At 39.2% G+C, this 22903-nt stretch overlaps 1 protein-coding gene across 1 annotated transcript in view; it reads right to left on the bottom strand.

The window, feature by feature from the left end:
- Positions 1-22903, bottom strand: part of C7H12orf42 (chromosome 7 C12orf42 homolog) — an 87535-nt gene that overhangs the window by 49933 nt on the left and 14699 nt on the right. The window contains 4 exon segments of the mRNA XM_046011782.1: positions 6195-6228; positions 6230-6302; positions 13505-13611; positions 16022-16060. Coding sequence (XP_045867738.1) covers positions 6195-6228; positions 6230-6302; positions 13505-13611; positions 16022-16060 — 253 coding nt within the window.

The following is a 22903-nucleotide window of genomic DNA, read 5'->3' as shown; positions in this document are numbered from 1 at the left end:
CTTGTATCTCGAATAAATGAAATCTTTTTAAAAAATAAATAAATAAAATAAAATAAAATTTTACTTGAAAATGTCCCTAATAAGCTGAAAAATTAATCAAGAGTAAGAATTAAAAATGAAAGAGTTAGCAGAAAGCTGAGGGTGAACATAGAAAAAAAAATGTAAGCATGTAGACTGGTTTTAAAGAATTGTGGTAAATAATATGACTCAGATATAAGAGGACATATATAATTGAATTAAAATCAATGCATTCATAATTAATTAAATCAAAGATTTAATAAAAATAGTATTCCAAGTTCTATAACTGAAGACCAGGAAGTTAAGAGGTACTGGGAGTAAGCAGAGTTTGCTAAATTCCTTATTTATGAAGGAAAAGTCAAAATACACCTTTTGTATAAATTTTTCATCATAGAACTAGAGATGGAATAGTATTTTATAAAATGTTAAAAGTAGCTCCTAAAATAAGACCATATTATTATCTGCATGTTACAGTGGGAGGAAAAGGTACACAGAGATTAAAATCTTCCCTCAGAAGAAAAGATAAATATGTCATTCCTTTTGAAATAGGCAAGACTCCTCTCTGCATATGGTCCCTTTAACTAACTTTCTTTCTGTGAAACCCTTTCAACTGTGTCAAATATTTCTTGCTGTGTCCTGCTGTGTCCAACTAGTTATCACTTTTTCCCTGGCCCTAAAACACTAAATCTTCACTTTTTAAAATGTATACTAGGGATTTAAGGGTAACAGAATACACTCATTTTATGTTCCATTTTCAGAAATTTAATTTGGATGCGTTTTAATGTGAATTTTTTTTTTAATCCATTTGGGATTCTCTCATCTTCTTAAATGTGTGGGTTTATGTTTTTCACCAAATTTAGGATGTCTCCAGCCTTTATTCCTCCAAATACTTCTTCATTCTCACTCTTCCTCCTCACCTTCTGGGCCTCCAACAATAAAATTGTTAGCAATTTGGTCATTGTCCCACATGTCCACTCGAATGTTCTGTTCTTTCTTTTGTTCATGTTGGTAAATTCTATTGATCTTTCTCAAGATTCTGATTTTTAAAAAATAGAGATGTGAAGAAATCTTATTAAAAATGTATTTCCAAGACATTATCCCTAAAAATTCATAGCGTACTTTTCTTCCCAGAGCTCTTCATGTAAGTAGGTCCTTCTTATTTTTCAGATCCAGATTTAACTGTCATTTTGCAGGGAATTGCTCCAAGTTTACTTCTAGTATTTTTTTTTTGCACAATCTGTAATTATGTTGTTTATATATTTTAGTGGCTTATTTTCTGCATCCTCTCCTAAAAGTCAGCTCTAAATGCCAAGAACCACGTCTCGTTTGGTACTGGTTTACACAGAGCAGGCACTCAGCAAATACTATTTTGAATCAAAAGTGAAGAGATAAAATAGCTACACTGTGTATGTGCAAAGAGAAACAACTGTCATGGCCCACATATTCTAGCGAAGGGGCTCAATTTAGACCAAAAAAAAAAAAGATGATACATGTGCCCACAACCTGGAGATTTTAAGATGGGTAATCCCTAAGGAGGGGATCCCATATATGGCCCCTTTTTGCCTAGATGTGCCTAGATAAAATAAATTTAATGGGTGTCTAAAGATTTTTGAAGGTCAATTTCCATCTTAATTTCAGTCTAGTTCAGAAATACTGAAGAAAATCTAGATGCATAAGGCACAACAAATTCCTTGAAAGCCTCTTTCCCCCATTCTTCCTTGTTTTCTCCCTCTCCCCCTCTCATTCTGTCCCTTCCTTGCCCTTCTTCTCCCCTCATTCTCTTTCCTGTATGAATAGCAGTTGTCCCCATATCCCCCCACCATGCTGCCCCACTCCCAAACCCCCAAAGTCCCCCCTTCACACCAGCTGGCACCACAGGTTCCCTGTCCTTTCCTCTTGGCTCCCCTCCACACTATCATTTTTCTTCCTCTCTTGTCCTTGCTACTTTTCTGCTTCTTCACTCACTATTACCCTGGTCTGATATTAAAAGCCGTGGAGCTAACTGATGAGGGAAGAATTCTTCTTTGCTGATAAATTTGAAGAAGAGACCAAGTGGACTGAGGAAAAAGAAAGAATTCTCCCTCTGGGGGAAGGTGAGGGAAGAGGGGGCTGTACAGGAGATAGACCCTGAAGAGTAAAACCAAGCCACTGCACCACATCACAATGGCACTCAAGCATTAGCACAAGGTGCTAAAGTGTCTGTATATGCCCATCCATTCCAAGACATTGCTTTTTCTCACATTGCTATCTGCTCCCTTTCTCTATCCATTTTTCCCTCTGTTGCTTTTCCCTATGAGGTTTCATCAGGGTTTTCCCTCTAATGAATGATAACGGTGAGCTGGAGGCTGAAATAGAAAATTGTCTGCCATGATATCATTTTGAAAAAGGCAAAGTTCATGAAGAAATGTTCAAACAGCCTAGAAATCTATCTACTGGATGAGGACACCATTGACCTAGGCTGAAAGGAACTGGCTTTAGGCAAGGAGGTACAATGGTTAGGACCACAACGTGGGAGAATGCTGGATCTGCCTTGTCTCAGTTCTACCTCTTAGCAGTGGCATGACCTCGAGTCAGAGAGCGGACATGTCTGGTCCCAGTTACTGTTTCAGAAAATAGAAATGATACTATGATGTCTCCTAAGGTCTCTGCAAGGATTAAGTGAATATGAAGTGGTAAAATGATGCTTGGCACCATAATCACATTCGTCAAGTTTAGCGGTTGTTGAATTAGACATAGGCTAACTGATATTATCCCAGAAGACAGGGAGGCTTGGGATCATGGAAGCTAAATGGGCTGAATAGAGTTGAGACCAACATATACATCCCTAACCAAGCCCTTATCTAATATCCTCCACCAAGTACTAAACACCTTTAATGTAGTCTTCGCTTGTGTTTAAATGTAAATAATTGCAGTGTGCTATTTTCACTCACAACAAACTCTGCAAAGTGTGGGGTTCAAAAGATACCCTGAGTTCTTCCCAAAGCACAGAGGTTGCTATATAGGCTCAGAGAAGAGGTCTGCACACTGAGAAATTCAGAGAGCCATCCTTCCAGGCGGGTTCAACCAATGAACCAACGGCCAGGATACTTGCAGAAAATGCTTTTTTCCCCTCAGAGTTCCATAGAATTTAAAAAAGAAGGGGATTGGGGGAAGGCAAGTACAAAAGCTAGGAGGAACCAGTGAGGGGAGGCAATTGTGTTTTATTAATCCATGTGATTAATCCAGCATGCTAAGGAACACTTTTTACAGAATCAAAATTTGTGTGGTTTTGATCCACACAGGTTAGAAAACACCCTTGCATTCACTTGCCAGTGCCTCCTCTGCTCTATGCTTGAGTTGTTATTCTTGTGTCTGGTACGAACGAAGGAGAAAGAGCATTTATATGACGACCAGCAGCACAGGCACTTTAACAAATGCCCTTCTCCCCCTCCCTTTCTGCAGATGCTTCATAAATTTCCCAAGAAAAGGCTTGGGTTTATATTTGCACCATTTCCCCTCAAAAGCCAAACAACTGGAAATTGCCCCAAATGCAGATTTCTATCAACCCATGGAAAGTGTTTTCACCAAGGGATGGGTGGATGGCAAATCCCACTCTGAGTTCTTTGCAAGAAAGTGGTGAGAAAAGTACAGAGCATTTAAGCTTCCAGTGAGAGTCAGCATTTCTTCCCCATTTCACTTCCCCAGGGTAAGTGAAAGAGTCCTGTCAGAATCCAAGAGTTTTCTCACAAGTTTTAGTAGAAGAGGAATGAGAGCCTTTGGCTATGGCAAAGAAAGAGCAAGAGAGTTTCAGGAAACAAAGAGGAAGCTGTCCCTGCAAGACCCAGTCAGCTTCATCCACCTGGGGTCGGCTATGATGTGATTCTGCAGACTGGCAGGAGATATGTTTGGAAAAACTAAGACATTTTGAGGTCATTTCCTCTCTTCATATTCTACCTGGGAAGAGGAGAAATGAGTCTTCTCCAGGAAGCCCTTGTGGTCTGTAATACAGGAGTCTCCAATCTTGGTGAGACTTTTCCAGACAATGCATTGTATTGAGGCTGATATTAGCACAAATAGAAGGGTAGTATGGGGTAGTAATCACAGAAACCTTCCCAAAGCACACCTAGGGACGTGGGAAGTGCTTGACTTTCGATTCTGAAGAGAATTGTGGTTTCCAAGGGAAATCAGGTGAGTGCAGGGGAACAAGATCCCACCTCATTCAGCCTTCCCATCCCCCATCTTTCCATAGTTCCCTTACTCTACCACCAAGACTGAGACCAGCAGCACACCTCCCAGGTGACATGTTGAGATCACCTGGTGACTATCAACCAATGGACCTCATTTAAAAAGTGGACAGTTTATGAGACTTTTCTATTAGAAATAATTTTATACTCTCTTTTTTCAAACCAGGGTTTTCTTCAATACCAAGCACAGTCGTTGCCAAGGAATTAGCATTTAATAAATACTTGTTGAATTGTATCATATGTCTCATTACCAGTCAGCTACCTTGTCCTTTTGTAAATTCCTAATCTTCCCAATAAATTATATAGGTATCCCCAGTATCTAACAGAACACCCAGAACATGGTTGGTTTTCAGTAAGTGATGGGTAAATCTGTGGTCTATGACATAATCTACTTATGTATCATTTTATGGGTCTCAGGACAGCATGATTTATGTTTGTGGGTGTACACAGATGTGCATCATTCTTGTCTGCATTCATATCCATATCAGTGTATGTTTCTAGCTCTGAAAGGAGCAGCACCAAGGAAAACAAGAAGTGGGAAGCCATAAACTTTGGCAGGTCATCAACCCTACCATCTGGAAAAAAAAAAATCATTTCTACCACATTCTGCTGGATGACAATCTGGATTCCCATTGGTTGATTGAAAAATATTTCAAAACGGAGAACAGATCACTGAGTCTCCTCCTCCTATTGGTTTATAGCAGAGAAAACTGACTCAGAGAGGTAAGGTAGTTTGCACAAGGTCACACAGCTAATAAGGAGGCCAGGCCTGGATCACCAGTGGTCTCACTTCCTCCTTATGCCTCTAGTCTCAACAGCCTACTTTGAGCTCTAGGACTCTGCAAAAACTTTTCTTTTCTTGCCAATGTTCCCAAAACATCCTAGTTATTAAATCAAGTGAGCATTTTTAGTGCATTTATTATTCGTTTCTCCTTAGTATTTGATGCCACTAACCTTTCCCTTCTTTTGAAACCAATCACCTCCTTTGAATGTCATATCAGTAATGTTAATGATTACTGAGCATATAGTATGGGCCAGGCACTGTCCCCAAAACTGGAACACGTTATGATATTTATCCCTCATAATAAACCTTAGGAGTTAAATATATTGGTATCCCCTCATTTTAACTTTAGGAAAGCGAAAGTAAAGAGAGGTGAAGAAACTTGCCCAAGGTTACACAGCTAGTCATCGGTTAATGTGGAATACAAGCTCAAAAATCTTAGTGCAGACAGGGAAGTCCTAGCTGCAGTGCCTCTTCTTGGCTCCTGCTTCTTCCTCAACTTTCTAGACCACAGGCCTTCTCTGTTAACTCCTGTGCATGCTCCTTAAATACTATTTCTTTGAGTTCTGATCTCAGCCCCCAGGTTTTCTTCCCTCCCTTAATCAGGAGGTCATCTACTCCCAAGACTTCCTGACAACCTCCTCAGGACTTCATAACATTTCCCCCAGTTCAGAGCTTTATTCTAAGTCACAAAGGAAACATCTATAAATAAGCCCATTTGAATGTCTGTGTCTGTTCAGGTCCATTAGACAGAACTATAGCCTTTGCTCACTTCTGCTCAGCTGATAAGAAAATTGGTTTAGCTTCCTTTTTCTCTTCTCTTCACACCACTTGGATTTGGTTCATGTAAAGCAAAACAAGCACTCTTAATTCCTTCTTGTTATTTAAGTAATTGTGTTTGTTGCTTTTATTTTTTTATGTTGTTAGCCAGCCTACTGTACATCATAAATGTTTGTTTAGTGTTTAATGATTCATTAGTTGCATATAACACCCAGTGCTCATCCCAGCACATGTTTTTCTTAATATTCATCACCTGGTTGCCCCATCTCTCTCACTTCTATAACCCTCAATTTGTTTCCTGGAGTCCAGAGTCTCTTGTGGTTTGTCTCCCTCTCTGATTTCTTCCCATCCAGTTTTCCCTCCCTTCCCCTGTGGTCCTCAATGTGGTCCACCTGTCTGCTGAAGGAAGGTCCCAGTTTCTCAGGACAATCAGGACTCCCAAAGATCCTTCTTTAGCCATTGCCATCATCCTGGGTCTGGATCTGACCTCATGATCACACCTGGGAGAGGAAAATTAAAGTTCCACTAATAATGTTAACTGGGGTGACAACCTCAAGTTTCTCAACATCCAGTAGGATAGTCTGAGCTCATTCATGGAATGATGGAAGAGTTTCCTGCAGTGAGAGAGGCAAGCCTCAATATACAAACACTTTCTAATTTTCTATTCATGCCATATTTTTTAAGGTCCCATTGGCCAAAACAAGTCACTGGCCAACTACAGATTCAAAGTGTAGAAAAATGAATTCTACCTCTTCATCAGAGGATTGAAAAAAACATATTTCAAAGAGACATTTGGGGGTGCAATGAATTATTGTGGTCCTTTTTGTAATTCTATGAATTTTCCTTAGTCATGCAATAAAAAGAGAAACTTGAAAAATCCCAGAGATGTGAGATGACTGGAGTTATTCAAGAAGCAGTGTGTTGAGAGGCAGGATCTGGGAGAAGCCATTTCAAGGGTGAAAGTGATTGCTCTAGACTAATCAAGATGGCAATCTCCAAAATCTCCCAAACTTTGTGACTGAGTATAACAGAATTAAGGTCTTACTCTACTCCTTACTTTTCTCCCTAAAACAGGTCCTCACTCAGTAATTCTCCAATCCAGTAAGTGACAGGACCATTGTCTAGTTGGCTCGAGCCAAAGAAATGAGAATCATTCTGGATTCCTACCTGTCCCTTATCCCCATTTCCTAACCATCCACAGTCTTATTCATTTTATCTGTCTACAATTTATTTCCAACTTCCACCTATTCCCATCCTCACTGCCATGATGGCTATCTGCTTCCCCTTCATCTTTCACTTGGGACTTTTACTGTGGTCTCCTAATTGGTCTCCCTGGTTCCTCACTTGTCCTCTTTATAATTAATGTCCAAACAACCACATTGGGATCATTTTTAAAAATGTATCAGAAGATGGTACATCTCCACTTAAAATCTTCTACAGCCTCCCACTGTATTTAGAATAAAATCCAAAACTCCTCACTGTGACCTAAAATGCTCTTTACAATATGGACCCTGTTTGTGTCTAATCTCAATTTATACAGCTCTCTTATTTATTAACTATATTCTAGCCACACTGACCTCTTTTTTTTTTCTTTTCTGAACACATGAAGTATACAAATCTTGGTAAATACACAAATCTAGGTAAAATCAAATTACATTACATCCTTGCTTAAAAATAAATAAGTAAATAAGTAATCATTCTCCATTGCCAAGCAACTAAACCAAACTAGCTCGACGCTCCTCTGCTCCTAGGTGTCTAACCCTAACTGCTTTCCTTGCTATTTATAGGGTTCTGCCCTTGTCTAGATACGGCTCCCAGAGCCAAAATGCTGCTGCTCATCTGTCTTGCCTATAGCCAGGTGAGACCCTCACCTCTGGAAGAGTCTCTGCTCTCTTCATATCCCCATTCCTTGGTTCGCCCTCAATTCTAGCATGCTTAAAGACTTCATGTCCCCAAATTTAAGGTGAATATCAACACAGCAAGGAATTTAGATCTATTAGAGCAAGCCATGTTGTTAACCATGACACTTCTCAAAGTTATACCCATTCTCTCAACCATCAGATCCTAGTATACTGATTCTTGAAGCCACACATTTTTGCGATACTGATAGTGGTAATTATCTTCCATTCTTCCATTGTATTTCAAAAAGAATTAAGGGGTTGGCATTGAATTACATTAGCTGGCTGAAATGAATCCTAAATTACTCTTTCTCTAAAACTAACAAAAGTGGACTGGGTCAAAATTTTCAATAATTTTTAATACAAGCCATCAAGGCTAAGAAATCCTATTTCATTGAGGTGTTTGGCAGGGGAGGGAGAATCACTAGGTCCTATCAAAGAAAACTAGCTAAAGTATATTCATAAAATATGTTACTCTGAAAGTTGCAAGAAAAATGGAAGAGGAAACTCTCAGTGTACCACTGTGTATAGATCCTCAAGTTAAAGTGTTCAGTAAGACAACAAAGTCCAGAACGTTGCTACTAATCCACACACTTCTATTTGCTCACAGACACACTTTTATTTGCTTAGAGAAAATGTGGATGGATTGCCAAGAAACCAGAAAAAGTGGTTTCCTTTGGGGGAGGGGGAATGAGGCAGGTTGGAGCAAGGGTGGGAACAAGGCTTTTTACTGTAAGCCTCTTTAAATTTTGGGTTTTGAGCCATGTGAATGAATTCCACCACCACCACCACCACCACCCCACCAACACACACATGGTTTCCTAACTTTTGTTTAAAAAGAAAAGAAAAAGAAGAAGAGTTTGTGTGGGGATCACAGGGTGACAGGATCCCATTAAAATCACATTACTCCAGAACTTTGGAAATATAAAATCAAAAAAACCCTTCAAACAGTCCTGATATCTATATACATGCAACAAACTTGATTGCTATATAAATACAAGTAAATATTCTAAAATAAGACTGAATAATAAGTTGAGAGTATAGCAGTTATCTGCTTTATCAATTGTCTTAAAAACTTTTTTTCTCTTAGGTAGGACATATAAATTCATTTATCTTTTCAAGTTAGTGAAATGGTCCAAAATTGTCATAATGGTTTATTGTGACAGCACTGTATAGAATATAATTAATGCAACCACTTATTATTTTGGTTTGACACAAAATAATACTTTTTGCTTGTCCTGTATCAATTTATTTTGGGAAACTATGTTTCCCATTCTCCTTCTCCCCACCCCTCACACACACACACACACACACACACACACACACACGTATTTTGTGTAATTTAAATGCAGCTGTCAGAGTTAAATGCTGGGGTAGCAAAAGTTGACTGCTGTGCTCTATTCTCCCACACGCCCTGATTGTTCCAGGAATGAACATGAGACTCAGATTTGACCAAGCAGAGTCAATAGATAGGAGGTGGGGACTGTTAAAGATGCCAAGCAAAAGAAGATTTCTCTATTTTTGAACTTACAAGTTCTAAGAATCATATAAACCTTTAGCTGACAAGACCCATTACTGCTATCCATTAGCATTCTCAAAATGAGAATTATATCAATATGGAGATTTTTTTTAAAAAAAGAAAAAGAAAATCATGATAATATCAGTGAACAGTGGATCCAGCCATGCTCTGAGCCAGTCTGTCCCATGGATTTACCAACTTGACAAGCCAATGAAATCTTTATTTTTGCTATTTTGTAACATATTTCAAGTATTCTTCAATAAAGTCTTTATGCTTTTACCTGTACATATTTTAGAGTTTCTTTAGAAACTCTGGTCTTTCTTGACATTATTTCTGAATTTACCTGGAAAGTGTAGAAAACATAAACTTTTATGTTTAAGAGATTCAGAGAAATTCTTCATGTGATCAGTGAATCTGGAGCAAGGTAAGGCAGCTCTTTCATGAGGAGGGCTGAGCTATAAGGTAAAGGGAAAAATAACACAAAATAAAATTAGATCTATGGTTCCAAAAATAATCCATGCCACCTGTCATGCTTCCTTCCATAAATGAATGATACTTTAAAATCTTCTTTATTTTTTAAATAAGATAATCCTGATAATAACTGCAATTGACTCCAGATACCTACATAGGCACATCCTTCCCATGTATTTCATTAAAGTGACTAATTAACTTATTTATCTGTTCATTCCACAAATTTTTGTTGAGTTACACAATATGCTGGATGTTGTTCTAGAAACTGGGGATATAACAGATGAAGTCTCCGTCCTCGTGAAATTGACATGCTAAGTGGAGGTGACATAAAAATAAATAAATATATCTATAATATATCAGGTGGCAATTTTCTTAATGCTAAAAAGAAAAATAAGACAAGATAAGGGGAATGGAAAATGTTGAGGATAATGTACCAATTTATATACATAAATAAGAGATGCCTTCCTGGACTGGCTGACTTTAAAGCAAAGATTTGGAAGCAGAGATGGCATAGCCATGTGATGTCCTGATGAGGGTAATTCTGAGTACAGTCGGTGGAGACATAGGGCATAGAGAAGGATGACAGAAGATTGAAGCAGGGAAAGCTTTGAAGTTGAGCTTTGTCTCCTTGAAATAATAAATAAAAAATAAAAGGGGAAAATAAAGAGAAGAAAGATGCAAAGATATTGGATAATTAATAGGAGTAAGGTCATAAATTAGGACGGCCTGATTCAATTTGAAATAAAACAGTTCAGCAAACATGTAATCAGCACCAACTGCCCACTAGCATTTGTGCGTGATGCTGATTGTTTGGATATGATTGGATATTACTGTTTGGATTAATATATGTTTAAGGTGGTGTTAACCCACTGGGTCTATAAGACCAAACAACCTTTGCATGAGGAATAGGATCCTACCTGAAGGCTGAGGTTTTCATCCCACAGCCATACTCCCACAGCCCCAGCCATTCCCTGTGGAAAAGGCTTGTTTCTCAAGCCAGAAACTTTATGCAGAGAGGGAGGCTCTTAAGAGGGAACAGAGGAGGAACTCTTCTTTGGTCATGACTACAGACCAAGGTGGCAGGACAGACCTGCTGGGATGAAACTTAAGAGGACACATAATCTGTTAAAAGGTGGAAAGAAAGCCAGGAACCCAGTGCCCCAGGCCAGCTGCACCAGCAACGGGGTGTGGGAGATAAACTGAGTCAAGGTCAGACACCTGTACTTGTAAGTCTCCACTACTGCCAGCATTTGCTTTATCTCCAGAAGTATTTGTTCCATCTTAAGTAAACTCTTTTTGGAAATCATCTCAGATGAGCAAAGAGAAGTGAAAGGGAGGGGCTTGCTACACTTTAAAGGGAGGAGGTGGCTCAGAGGTGACAGTAAGAGACCTTGAGAGAACGTGAAGTGAGAGAAAACGTTGGGTGGCTAAGTGAGTGCCGCTAACTACCCCAGCCCATCTGTCCTTGGAGAAACCTTGGAGCTAAAGGTTCAGAGCAGGGACTATCCAACAAGGAAGGCGGTATGTGGAAAACCCACCCCCACTCCTCTTCGCACATAGGAGCTGGACAATTTACCCTTTACTCCTCAGTTTCCACCTCTGCAAAATGGGGCTAATATTACCTCATAAAAACCATCATCCAGGGGCGCCTGGGTGGCTCAGTGGATTAAGCCGCTGCCTTCGGCTCAGGTCATGATCTCAGGGTCCTGGGATCAAGCCCCGCATCGGGCTCTCTGCTCCGCAGGGAGCCTGCTTCCTCCTCTCTCTCTGCCTACCTCTCTGCCTACTTGTGATCTCTCTCTCTCTGTCAAATAAATGAATAAAATCTAAAAAAAAAAAAAAAACCATCATCCATGTTTTGTTGATAAAAAATTAACATACCAAGGCTGTGTAAATAAGTCAGCGTTGAAGACGGGTCTCAAATCTACTCTTCCCCACTCCCGACCCTGTGTTCTTGTTTTGTTTTTTTTTTAAGATTTTATTTATTTATTTGACAGACCGAGATCACAAGTAGGCAGAGAGGCAGGCAGAGAGAGAGAGGAGGAAGCAGGCTATCCGCAGAGCAGAGAGCCCGATGCGGGGCTCAATCCCAGAACCCTGGGATCATGACCTGAGCCGAAGGCAGAGGCTTTAACCCACTGAGTCACCCAGGCGCCCCCCCGACCCTGTGTTCTTAACCCCACATCATCCTGCTTCGCCATCTTATTGGCACAACCAGCAATCCAGACATCCAAACCAGAACCTGGAAAGTCACCCTGGCCTCCTCCTACTTTCTTCACCCCCAGATCCACTCATAACCAAATCCTGTCAGCCCCACCATCTCAATGTCCTTCAGACCCATCCCCCTGCTACAGTTCCCACCATTCACCTCAGTGGAATTCCCTTTTCACCTTCTCTTCCTAAAATCCAATATAATAAATATAATAATAGACATAACATTCACCTTCTTAACTGTTCAATGGTTTCCCATCAACTAATTGATGGCTCTCAAATTTTATTGTGCATGAAAATCACCTGGGGAACATGTTAAAATGCAGATTTTTGACTCAAAAAGTTGAGAGGGGGGCCCGGGAATGTGCACAGTTCATAAGCATCATACATGTGAGTGATACAAGTAATATGTAGATGTTTCTTACTCAAAGTAAATCCGTAGACTACCACTGGGGAGTTGGTTAGAAATGGAGATTCTGTGGCCTGGCCTTAGTCCTACTCAATCAGAATCTAAATTTTAACAGAGTTTCCATTTGATTTGAATGCATGTCAAAGATGTAGACGACACTTTGATCTGAAGAACAAAATATCAAATCGTTTTCCATGGTATAGAAGGCTGGTCATGACCAGAATTCTTGCTGTGATCTAAGCTTGACAAACTGGGGAAACCGAGGCACAAAAAAGCAACTGTCTTCTCCATCTTGGTCTCCCCAGTGCCTAGCACACTCTCTGCTACATAAGACATGCTGCTTTATTGATATATGCTGAGTCAAAGTGAACAACCTCAGTGTATATTTTAAAACACATTTTGTACGGCATGACATTCATACGGTATCTTCACCAAGGTGTGATTTAACTGAAGTGAAAAAGAATGGATGGAGAAAAGACGGTCAGTGTCATGAGCGGATATATTTTACTCCTTAAAACACTGAACATGTTATCATTGGGCAGTGGAGGGGGGGACTTCATCCTGTCTGTGCAGTCCTCACTGTTCGCAGTTGATTTACTGCCTGAAGTCAAATCCATGCTCTATATATTAAAGCACAACCCCCACCATTTTTTTGTTTTGTTTTGCTTAAGAAGAGCAAACTTGCACCACAAAGGTACAAGAACAGTCAATATTGATCTTCTTGACGGATGGTGCACCTCACGCCACAGGCCACTCAAGCATCTGCTCATTACCACCCAGCCCTCCCTTTTGTGGGGAAATAATGCCAAGTGGCCTCCTATGCGATCGGCTGCAGATTGCAAATATTTAAAAGAAATAAATTTCTCTGAATGAAAAGCACCTTTCTTTGTTCTCCAACCCCGTCTCCTCCCAAGTCATGTTGATTTTAGGGCTATGCAAACTGCCAGCACCTGTACGTTTCAATTGTTTGCTTGCCAACATCACCGTGGGTTTTTTTTGCTTGGGTTTAGGAACCATTCTAAGTACAGTAGCCAATGACGGTGTATTTTCTTTCTCTCTTGGCAATCTGTAGGGGAAGCACCAGCTTCAGGATACCTACGAGCAATTGTAATTAGAGGACATAGGAAGAGAAGGACAGAAATTGGAGCTTCTCTGACTGAACAATGTCCCCATGCGATAATGAAAATAGATCACCTCTGCAGTCCAGAAAGAATGGTTTGGATTTCCTCACGAAACTTATTCCTTGACAGAGAGTTCTTCAATTTGACTTGGGGAAATCCAGAATCATTCTTTAACCAACCCTGAAGACCCGCAACAAGAAATAAGGGTGGGATTTCAGCAAGAGGAAATTCACATTGTGATTGAAGGTAGCCACTCAGAATATTACCCCCCCAGGGTCTGAACATTAAATATGGAATAAAATGATCATCTTTTCTACATGAAGCATTACCCACCATTTGGTGAGGTAGGATCATGCCCTGTGCAATCTTGATCACTGCTCTTCATCTCTTCCCACTGAACATTAGTGTGAAAAGAACTGCAGCCAGGCATGATGACCGGCCAGTGCAGGTGACAAATGAGTGCAGGGACAAAAATGGTCTATGTGTAAAGCTTTAGTCCTTTCTCTAACCCAAAGCAGATGTCTCCTCCAAAAAGAGGGTTACAGCCTCTATGACCACCACCACTGGGGAAGGGATTTGTACCTTTTCAGCCCCTACATTCTTTTATTCTACTTCCAGGACCAAGTATTTAGGCATCCATGTGACTCCAAATCATGATCCCTTTGGTTTACATGTGTGTCTCCCCACAGACTTCAGGGATAAAGCAAATGCCTACATCTGAGCACAACAGTGCATTACGTTCTGTTGGCTACAGGGGTTGAAATTCAGAACCAGTGGGATATCATAACATTTTTGTTGAGACTTCCAGGTTCAAGGTTTGACGGTGAGAGCACAGAGTCCAGGTTATCAAAGTCACCTCACCAACGTGACACCTTACCAACGTGGAAAGCACAAGTTGGCTTTGAATTGCTTTTCGGATAAAACAGCTTGAGTTGGGTGAGCTAAACCCTCTTCCTGCTCTGCCTGGTGCCCAGGGACCTGTATTAGTGACATGAGGATTTAAAATGCAGTCTGCAGTCATGGAATTGTTTCTTTCACTCTGGGTTAAACTGATTAATTCTGATAAAGATGGTACTGATACTGAAAAAGATGATGCCCACTTTGCCTTAGTTGGCATCATTCTCCAATTAGCTGAGTCCTGAAATCCTAGGTACTTTCCTCATCCTCCAAATGAAAAATATGATACTTGCTACAAACACAACTAAAAGAAAGAGGTATTTTGCTTTTGTTAATATATGTAGTGACTCACAGAGTAAGGAGCTAAAACCAGCCTCCCTATTTGCACTGAGTTAGGACGATCTTCCTGATATTGCATAACAAATGTTTTGAATTATATGAAAATCATTAAGCCCCCTTCAGTTTCTTGTAAGACCTCCACAAGTGACAGAAATGTCAGAGGAAACATGGAAATACTGTTGTATAAATTTAAGTTTAAAATTAAATTCAGATTTACACAAAACAAATGTGTATGAAGAGTTAAATATTTTTTTTAAAAATTGTCTGCAAAAACTTTCAACTCTAGATTTACTAAAATTTACATTTCAAAACAATTTATCATAAATGTATCCCAATGTTGTCACTGTCTATAAAAATACTCTTAACAGCTTGAGAAACATTTGCATCAGCAGAAAGATTCTTCTGAAAATTAAAAATTATAAAAAATTATTTGCAATCTTGGCTACCCATTGATATTTAATAGTAAGGCACTAAAATGTAGCCTGAAAACTGGGTTCCCTAGAGCAAGGCTTGTTGACTACTGGGCTTCTCTGTAGCATTCGGCAGGGAGCCTGCCTTTCCCATGAGAGATCCCTCAATGTCAGAATCTGAAGGGCTTTTCTCTGCCTTCTCCACAGAAGAATGCTCCAAATACCAGCCCAGGAAATATTTATCTGGCTGATCAAATTCTGGGAATAGAACAGGGAAAAGGGCCTGAAGTTCCCACAAGACTACTACCTAATACTCAAGAAACCCCTGTTTGGAGATTCAACATCATCTCTGAGCCCAGTGTCCCTGTGTTGAGAGCCTCTCTAGTTTAATTTTGCCAGAGAATAAATCCTTGTCTTGCCTCTACAGGGTGAGCCAAGGAAAAAATGGAGCTCTGGAACCAAACTATCACTGGCCCTTTATTTTAGGCCCTGTGCCTGTTTCCTGCTTTAGAAGTTATGTAAAACCTTCAAGTTCCAGGTTTCTTGGGAGTAGAGTGAATTGATTCACTTCTCCTTGTAGCATCCCTGTGTAGACTTGTGTTGGGGATCACTCCATTCTGTTAGATCAGTGACTACATTTTAACCAATTTGACAGCTTTCAAAAGAATTGTTGAAATTGCTCACTCAATGTTATCTCCTCTCATTTTTTTTAACCTTGTGGGTGAATGCATTTTGTTTTAAAGCAGTGCTTCCCAATTGTTTTCAAAATCACATGAGACAAAAAATATATAACATTTGTAGGGAGCACTGGGGTAAATGGATAAGACTATTCAAGGCCAAGGCCAACTGGTCTGACTTTACCTGCTCTCCTAGCCTTCACAACACTACTGAGAGGACTAAATCGATTAATATCTCAGCCCACCTGTGACCCACTTGCAACATACCGTTTGGTAGGCTCTGTTCTGTTGTTGAATCTGAAGGGTCTGGGGAAAGGGAGAGGAGAGAAACAGATGTTATCAGTCAACCATGTTTATCCAGCCACCCCTCACTGCTCACTCTTCTATATTGCCTAGGTTAGGTGATGTTTTACCCCCTGTGATCATCGATTTCTTAGTCCCAGAGTATCCTTCCAACTGATCTAAATGGTATCTTTCTGATACTTCTTGCCAGGAAGACCAGAGGCTCTAAAAGCTTCTCTATGATTGCTATCCCTGGAAGTAGTAAAGACCCTGCTTTTTACCCCAATATCTCTACAAGTACCTAGCTCCGTGATGACTCTTAAGTCACAGGAACCTGAACTCTAGACACATCCAACTTGGTCCTTGGACACTGGAGAAAGAAGTTCATCTATCCCAGCCAATGAAGCAGAACTTCCAAGAAGACAAAGGAAATAAACGAGAAGAAGCTAACATACATTTTGATAGGACAGTCCAACCAGTACTCAAGATCGTGGGATTTGGAATTGATAATACCCGCACTGAAAGCCTGCCTCCACCACTTACTAGATACGTGATCCTAGGAAAATTATTCTAGCTCTCTAAGTTTCAACATCCTCATCTGGAAAACAGATTGAAGAGTAATTCCCATTGCCCTGAATGTTTAAGTGAGAAAGCAGTTGCAAAGTGCCTAGCACGGAGAAAATATTAATGAGGGGTTGAAAGGAAAAAGATAATATTCACAAAGAAGAAAAGATACGGTCTTAGAAAAAATACCATTAAACAAAGAATAAAAGGAATTAGGGCCACAGTTTACAAACACACCTATACTTAGGCCTCCACCATCTACATAGAAGCAAGATATATATAAAGATATACTATTTATAAAATAGGACATATGTATAAATAGACTTATGCGATGTGTCCGTGTGTGTACATATTATTGTCAATGGCATCTGAGGTCCTTACATGCAATAGCAGTTCTAGGAATTAGCTTCTTGATGCTGTTTTCCAGGAAAAGAACAAAGTTATCATCTCCACTTAGTTATTAATTAGCCCTTCAAATGGGGTCAGGTATCCTTGACTACTGTTAGCCTTCTTTTTACAAGTGTGTAAATAAAAATACAGCTGATGTCTCATTTTATCATCTGTTTTGCTCAGAAGCCAGTCCATGCACAATTCTATGTAGCAAAGAGAGCCCAATGTGAATATTTAAAATTAATACATTGAGGGATGTGTACATGTGCAGGTCCAGACCATCACACACTTACAACTATGGACCAAATTTGTAAAAAGAAAAAAAAATGACTAAAGTGGAAGAGAATAAATAAAAAGGTCAACACCTCCTTGACAGCTGTGGGTACATCTATTATTAAATGTTACTTATTATTAAATTATAAAAATGTTATTATTATTAAATGTGTTACTTCTAAAGAAAACGTAAACTGAAGTTCCTTTCAGGTTCTCCTTAGTGTTGGGGTTCAGACTGTACTTGGACAAAGGAATCATAATTCAATTATCCAAAGATTTATTACAAAACACTTTGCCCACACTGGATATTTTGATGAGTAAACATCAGAGTATTACACTCCCTCTATCCCAGGCTTCACATTTCAGATTTCATTAGCCAATAAAGCCAGGTTTATTTATAATAAAGTTAAGCCCTTCAAACCACTGACCATGGAAACCAGATTTTGAAATAATTCAGATTTGTGTTTCTGTTCTTTCTAATTAAGGGTAATATCGGGAAGCACAGACAGTGGGTAGCATTGTTCGAGCACCATGGATTTAAGCAAGAAAATCTGATTATCAGCTCATGTCAGAAGCCAAGCGATAATGCAGCTTAGCATTCGTTTGGGCTTTTTCTTTGGCCAAAAGATAATTACCGTTCGTGAGGCCTTACGTAAGTGTATCTAATATCTAAGGCCCTAAAATTTATGAATAGCAAAGACACACAATAGGCAAAGAAGAATTACTGTATTTATTATTTCTATGGCTTGTTCCACCATGATAATTTCATTATCTAGCAAAGTCAAACCTCTAAAATCAAAGTATAATTTCTTAAAGGACAAGAAGTTAAATATGCTGGCAAGGTTTTCTGCCCAATTTCCTCTGGTGAAAGTTATTTCTAACAAATAAGAAGTAGACCAGCCAGAATTCTAATAGGAAATTTACCAAAGGGGATTCAGAGTTACCTATTGAGGTCATTGCACAAACAGATGCTAAGCTTCTACAATGAGATATTTTTTCTTTCATAAAGTATTATTTCTTAATCCTGTGCTGTTGAAAATAAATGCAATGCTTCCCACCAAACAATATCGAAAATCTGAAGATTGAAAAGCACTTCTTGGCAAAGATAATGGTGTCAGAGTGAGCACTGCTGTACTAATGCAAACAAGCAACTTGAGTATATATCATGCAGAATAAATTTCGGGAATTCAGAGGGGAAAAGTTATTTTGAACTAAGGGTTAGAAGTTTGATATATAAAAGCAGATCTAATTAGAAGGATGAAAAGAAAATGAAGTTATGATATTTCTAAAATAAGAGTGTTGAGATCCTCCAAAAAAACCATAGTGAAGCACCTGCTTTTAGAAGGGAAAGATGGCATGATTGTCTTTAACGCTAGATTTTTTATTTTTTTAGGAATAACTTTTACTATTAATCTTCTATTCATTATATAGCAGTAACAACAAACCCTTTATTGAGTACCTTGTATAGACCAGGCATTGTTATAAACACTTCAGACCTGTGAATTCATCAAATAGTAAACCAATAAAGTTAGTACTTTCCTCTCCCCATTTTACAGAGGAGGAAAATGAGTCACACAGAAATTCAAATTAACTGTCCAAATGGCTCTCCCTACCCCAAACTTACATATATGTAAGATTATCAATTTTATTCATCTTTTATTCATAACTTGATTTGGTTTTAGAGCTCAAACTTCTAATCTTTAGTTCAAATCATTTTCCCCTGGCATGTCCAGAATTTATTCTATGAAGTCTATGCTCAGACTACTTGTATTACAACAGTGCTTACTCTGACATCCTCTTGAAGCAAAAGGTTCATTAAGACTGGTCAGCATAGTTCCACTGCTGTCTCAGGCACTAACAATGAGCTCTCCAAACTCGGGTACATTGCTAAGCTCTCAGTTCAACAGAAGTCAAATGCAACTAATGAATTATTGGACACTACATCAAAAATTAATGATGTACTATGTGTTGGCTAATTGAACATTAGAGAGAGAGAGAGATTGAGAGAGAGAGAGAGAAGTCAAATGGGAACAACAGAAGTAGGAGAAAGGGTGACACGGAACTTAATGGAAGAAGACAAAGATCAGTGCCTGGGCATGGCAGCCCTACACACTCCTGCTTGCAGGCTCACTGATGCACCAGTGAGGGGGAACTGGTGCTTCAGACCAAGAGCTTCTCTATCTTCTACATTTGCTTTGATTACTTTTTGACTGATTCCCCATCCTTAACTTTCCTCTTGCATTTTTCTTATGTTGTATTCTTGCCTTACATTCTGGAATATGTTCCTCAACTTCTTCTTGCAGTATTCTGTTAAACTATTTACTTTTAACAAGCATATATTTGAGTGCATGAACACTTTCTGTTTGTTGAGGGCTTCTTTTTCAAGGACACAGCTGGTCTTATTTCATGGATTTTCTCAGAATTCCCCAGAAGGCACTAATTAGATATCATCTTCTGGCTTCTGAATTATATCTGTTTTTTCCAATGCCAATATCTCTATTGGGTCTTCTTGGTTCTTTTTGTGCAATTGGTTTCCCTTAAATATTGGCAGTCCTCAGTACAAGACATACCTCATTTTATAACATTTTCTTTATTGTGCTTCACAGATATTGCATTTTTTGCAAATGGAAATTTCCTGGCAACCCTGCATAGAGCAACTCTATCAGCACCTTTTTCCCAACAACATTTGCTCACTTGGTGCATCTGTGTCACATTTTGATAATTCTTACAATACTTCAAACTTTTTCATTATTCTTATATTTGTTATGGTGATCTGTGATTGATGATTACAACTTGCTAAAAGCTCAGATGATGGTTAGCATTTTTTAACAATAAAGTATAGTTTAATTAATGTATATATGTGTTGGGTTTTTAAGACATGATGTTATTGCACACTTAATAGAGTATAGTATAGTGTAAGCAACTTGTATAAGCACCGAAAAACAATACAAATTTATTTTGACTGACTCTATTGTGGTTTTCACTTTATTGCAATGGTCTAGGACCAAATCCACAATATCTACAAGGTATGCCTATATTAGGAATAAAAGCCTAGTTGATGAGTTTCCTTTCTGTTTGTGCAGATGTGCTTCTCTTCTTGGAGAATTCAGGGCTTTTTCCCATGACCATGAGCTTGGTAGAGGTGGTCAAGGCATGTGAACTGCCTAGCTTCACTTCTGGGTAGGTGAGCTAGCTGGGGATCCTCCAAACACCAGAATAAGAATGCTTCATTCTAAGGAACCAATTCCCACATGAGGAGTGTAGGCCCTCCCCCATTAAAACCTCTCACTTTTTTTAGAAAAACATATGTTCCAGTTTTGTCCTGGAGAGAAGACCCTGCCTGCAAATCACTCCTGCCTTCTCATCAATTCCTGGAGATTTTTACTTAATTAGGGAATTTGGAGAAAAGAACTGATCATGTTTAACTCAATGCACTTTCCTTTGTCTTTGGGTTCTACAAAAAGCAGGTGATTCCAGTCTGCTTTTAGTCATGAGGTAAGCCTATCAGGAAGAGTCTGTTGTTTCCCACCCTTGGGGAGTTCTGCATTTTCCAAGTGCTACCATGGTAGTTCAGGCAAGGCTGCCATTTTGCGGGTCAGAACAGAAAGCCCATGTTGCCCAAACACCTAAATCACATTCCTAACCTATCTGGTATTTCAACATCTATCAGCCAGCTTCTCTGTCTTTTCACTGGTTCAAAATTCATTCAAAGAAGAGAGGAGTTTTATGTATTGATCCCTTAGACCTCAGGATAAATATTTGTCTGGCTTTTTTGTTTGTTTTATTTTCTGATCTATTCAGCATCAGACCAATTCTTTGCTATGTGAGGAGGCAGCACCCAGTAGAAAATGAAGAGCCCCCCACTGTCTCCCCAATTTTAGGCAAATACCTTTGTTTCTTAACCTACGGAAACATCTTAGATGCCATTTTCCAAATTCAGCTGTCTAGATTCACATAGATGCTATGAACCCCTGAGGCCCTTTCTGCAATTTGAAAATAGAAATGCCCTCCTGATACACTCCCGAGAGCCATTGTGAGGAATTAAACACTTAGTGATTTGGCTAGATCTTCCCTTTGGTCTCTGCACTATTGGTATTCCAATAAAAATTGATGCAGTTGTTTAAACTTCAAGAGGCAAGAAACATGCAGTTGCTTGGGACAACTCCTCCACTTAATATTCCTATTCTGTTTATGAGAAATATAAATAGTACCACTAAAATAAATCTATTTTTAAAATTTTAAAAGTGAAAAATGCCCACTCTAAAAATCTTAAACAGTATAGAAGAGTATCCCAACGTCACCACTCTCAAGAAGTAATTAACATTACAAAAATGTTCTTGGTTGCTTTCAGAAAGTTTTGATGCATATATAGTATGATTACACACATATACTCTTTTTACGCAAACAAGAGCACGATGTAAGCCAAATAAATCTGTTCCCTCATGGTTCAGCCACTTCAGTACGGGTGCCACATTCAAAAGAAAGCAAGCTTAATGCCTACATCCAAAAACTAGTTGGAAAGCAAGTAAAATCTTTCCATCAGTAATTTTTTAAGAAATAATAAAAGAAGTATTGAGTTACATGGCAAACAGCAATGTGTTCTGAAATTGTGTCTGGTATCTTCCCCTTTCTCCTTAAAGTCCTGTTCTTCACAGCATGGTAACTTCCTCTCTCTCCCCTCCCCCTGCTTCCTTCCCTCTGCCTTTCCCCCACCACACACACACACAGAACTTTGTCCTCCCCACCCCACCAATAAATGTCCTCAAAATTCAATCCATGCTAGCTTTAGTTTTCCCCTTTCTTCCTGCCTCTTCTAAATATAATTTTATTCCTTAGGAGTTTTAGTTCATTCCAAAATCACTAGCCTTCCTAGGATTCTATCAGTTCTTCTCTATAACCATTACTGGATTAACCCAGTAAAAGGTCTGACATGGCTGGTGGGCCCAAAAAACAAAGTCATTTTTCTCTTCCAAGGCCAGTGGAAAGGTCAAGGATTTTGAACATACACATGCACCTTGTCTTTGTCACCCCTCTCACAATATGATACTTAACTACCTACAATTTGCTTCTTCTACTTATTGATTCATCAGGGGCATGTCTTCTCATCAGCACATAGCATCCTGCCTCATTCTTTTAAAGGCTATAGTATTACATAGTGTTAAGAATGCATTTAACCTGTCCCTGTTGATAAATATACAGGTTGTTTCTGAGTTTTGATTACCTCAGGAAATGCTGCAATGAATAAACTTGGTTCTCATATTTCTTTATACGTGAGAAAATGTAGATGCATGCTCTTGGCCACCATTTGACTTGTGTTTCTCTGGCTCAGCTTCACATAATATAATAATAACTAATGCATGTTCTTTAAATGAATTCTTTAAATTCATTCTTTAAATGAATAAGGTGGCAAATTACTGGGAGTGTGAAAATAAACCACAACCAAGGTAATGTAGTAGTTGGACTTGTGCTATGGAATTTAATCTCTATTTAACTTTTTTTTTTTTGAAAGAGAGAAAGGGCACGAGCACGAACACGAGGAGGTAGAGGGGCAGAAGGAAAGGGAGACAAGCAGACTTCCCAGTGAGTGGGGAACCCAATGTGGGGCTGGATCCCGGGACCCTGAGATCATGACCTGAGCTC

Source organism: Meles meles, chromosome 7 (genome assembly GCF_922984935.1).
Source record: "Meles meles chromosome 7, mMelMel3.1 paternal haplotype, whole genome shotgun sequence".
Taxonomy (NCBI): Eukaryota; Metazoa; Chordata; class Mammalia; order Carnivora; family Mustelidae; genus Meles; species Meles meles.
The sequence above is the reverse complement of the archived record's forward strand: the minus strand, read 5'-3'. Positions and strand labels throughout refer to the sequence as shown.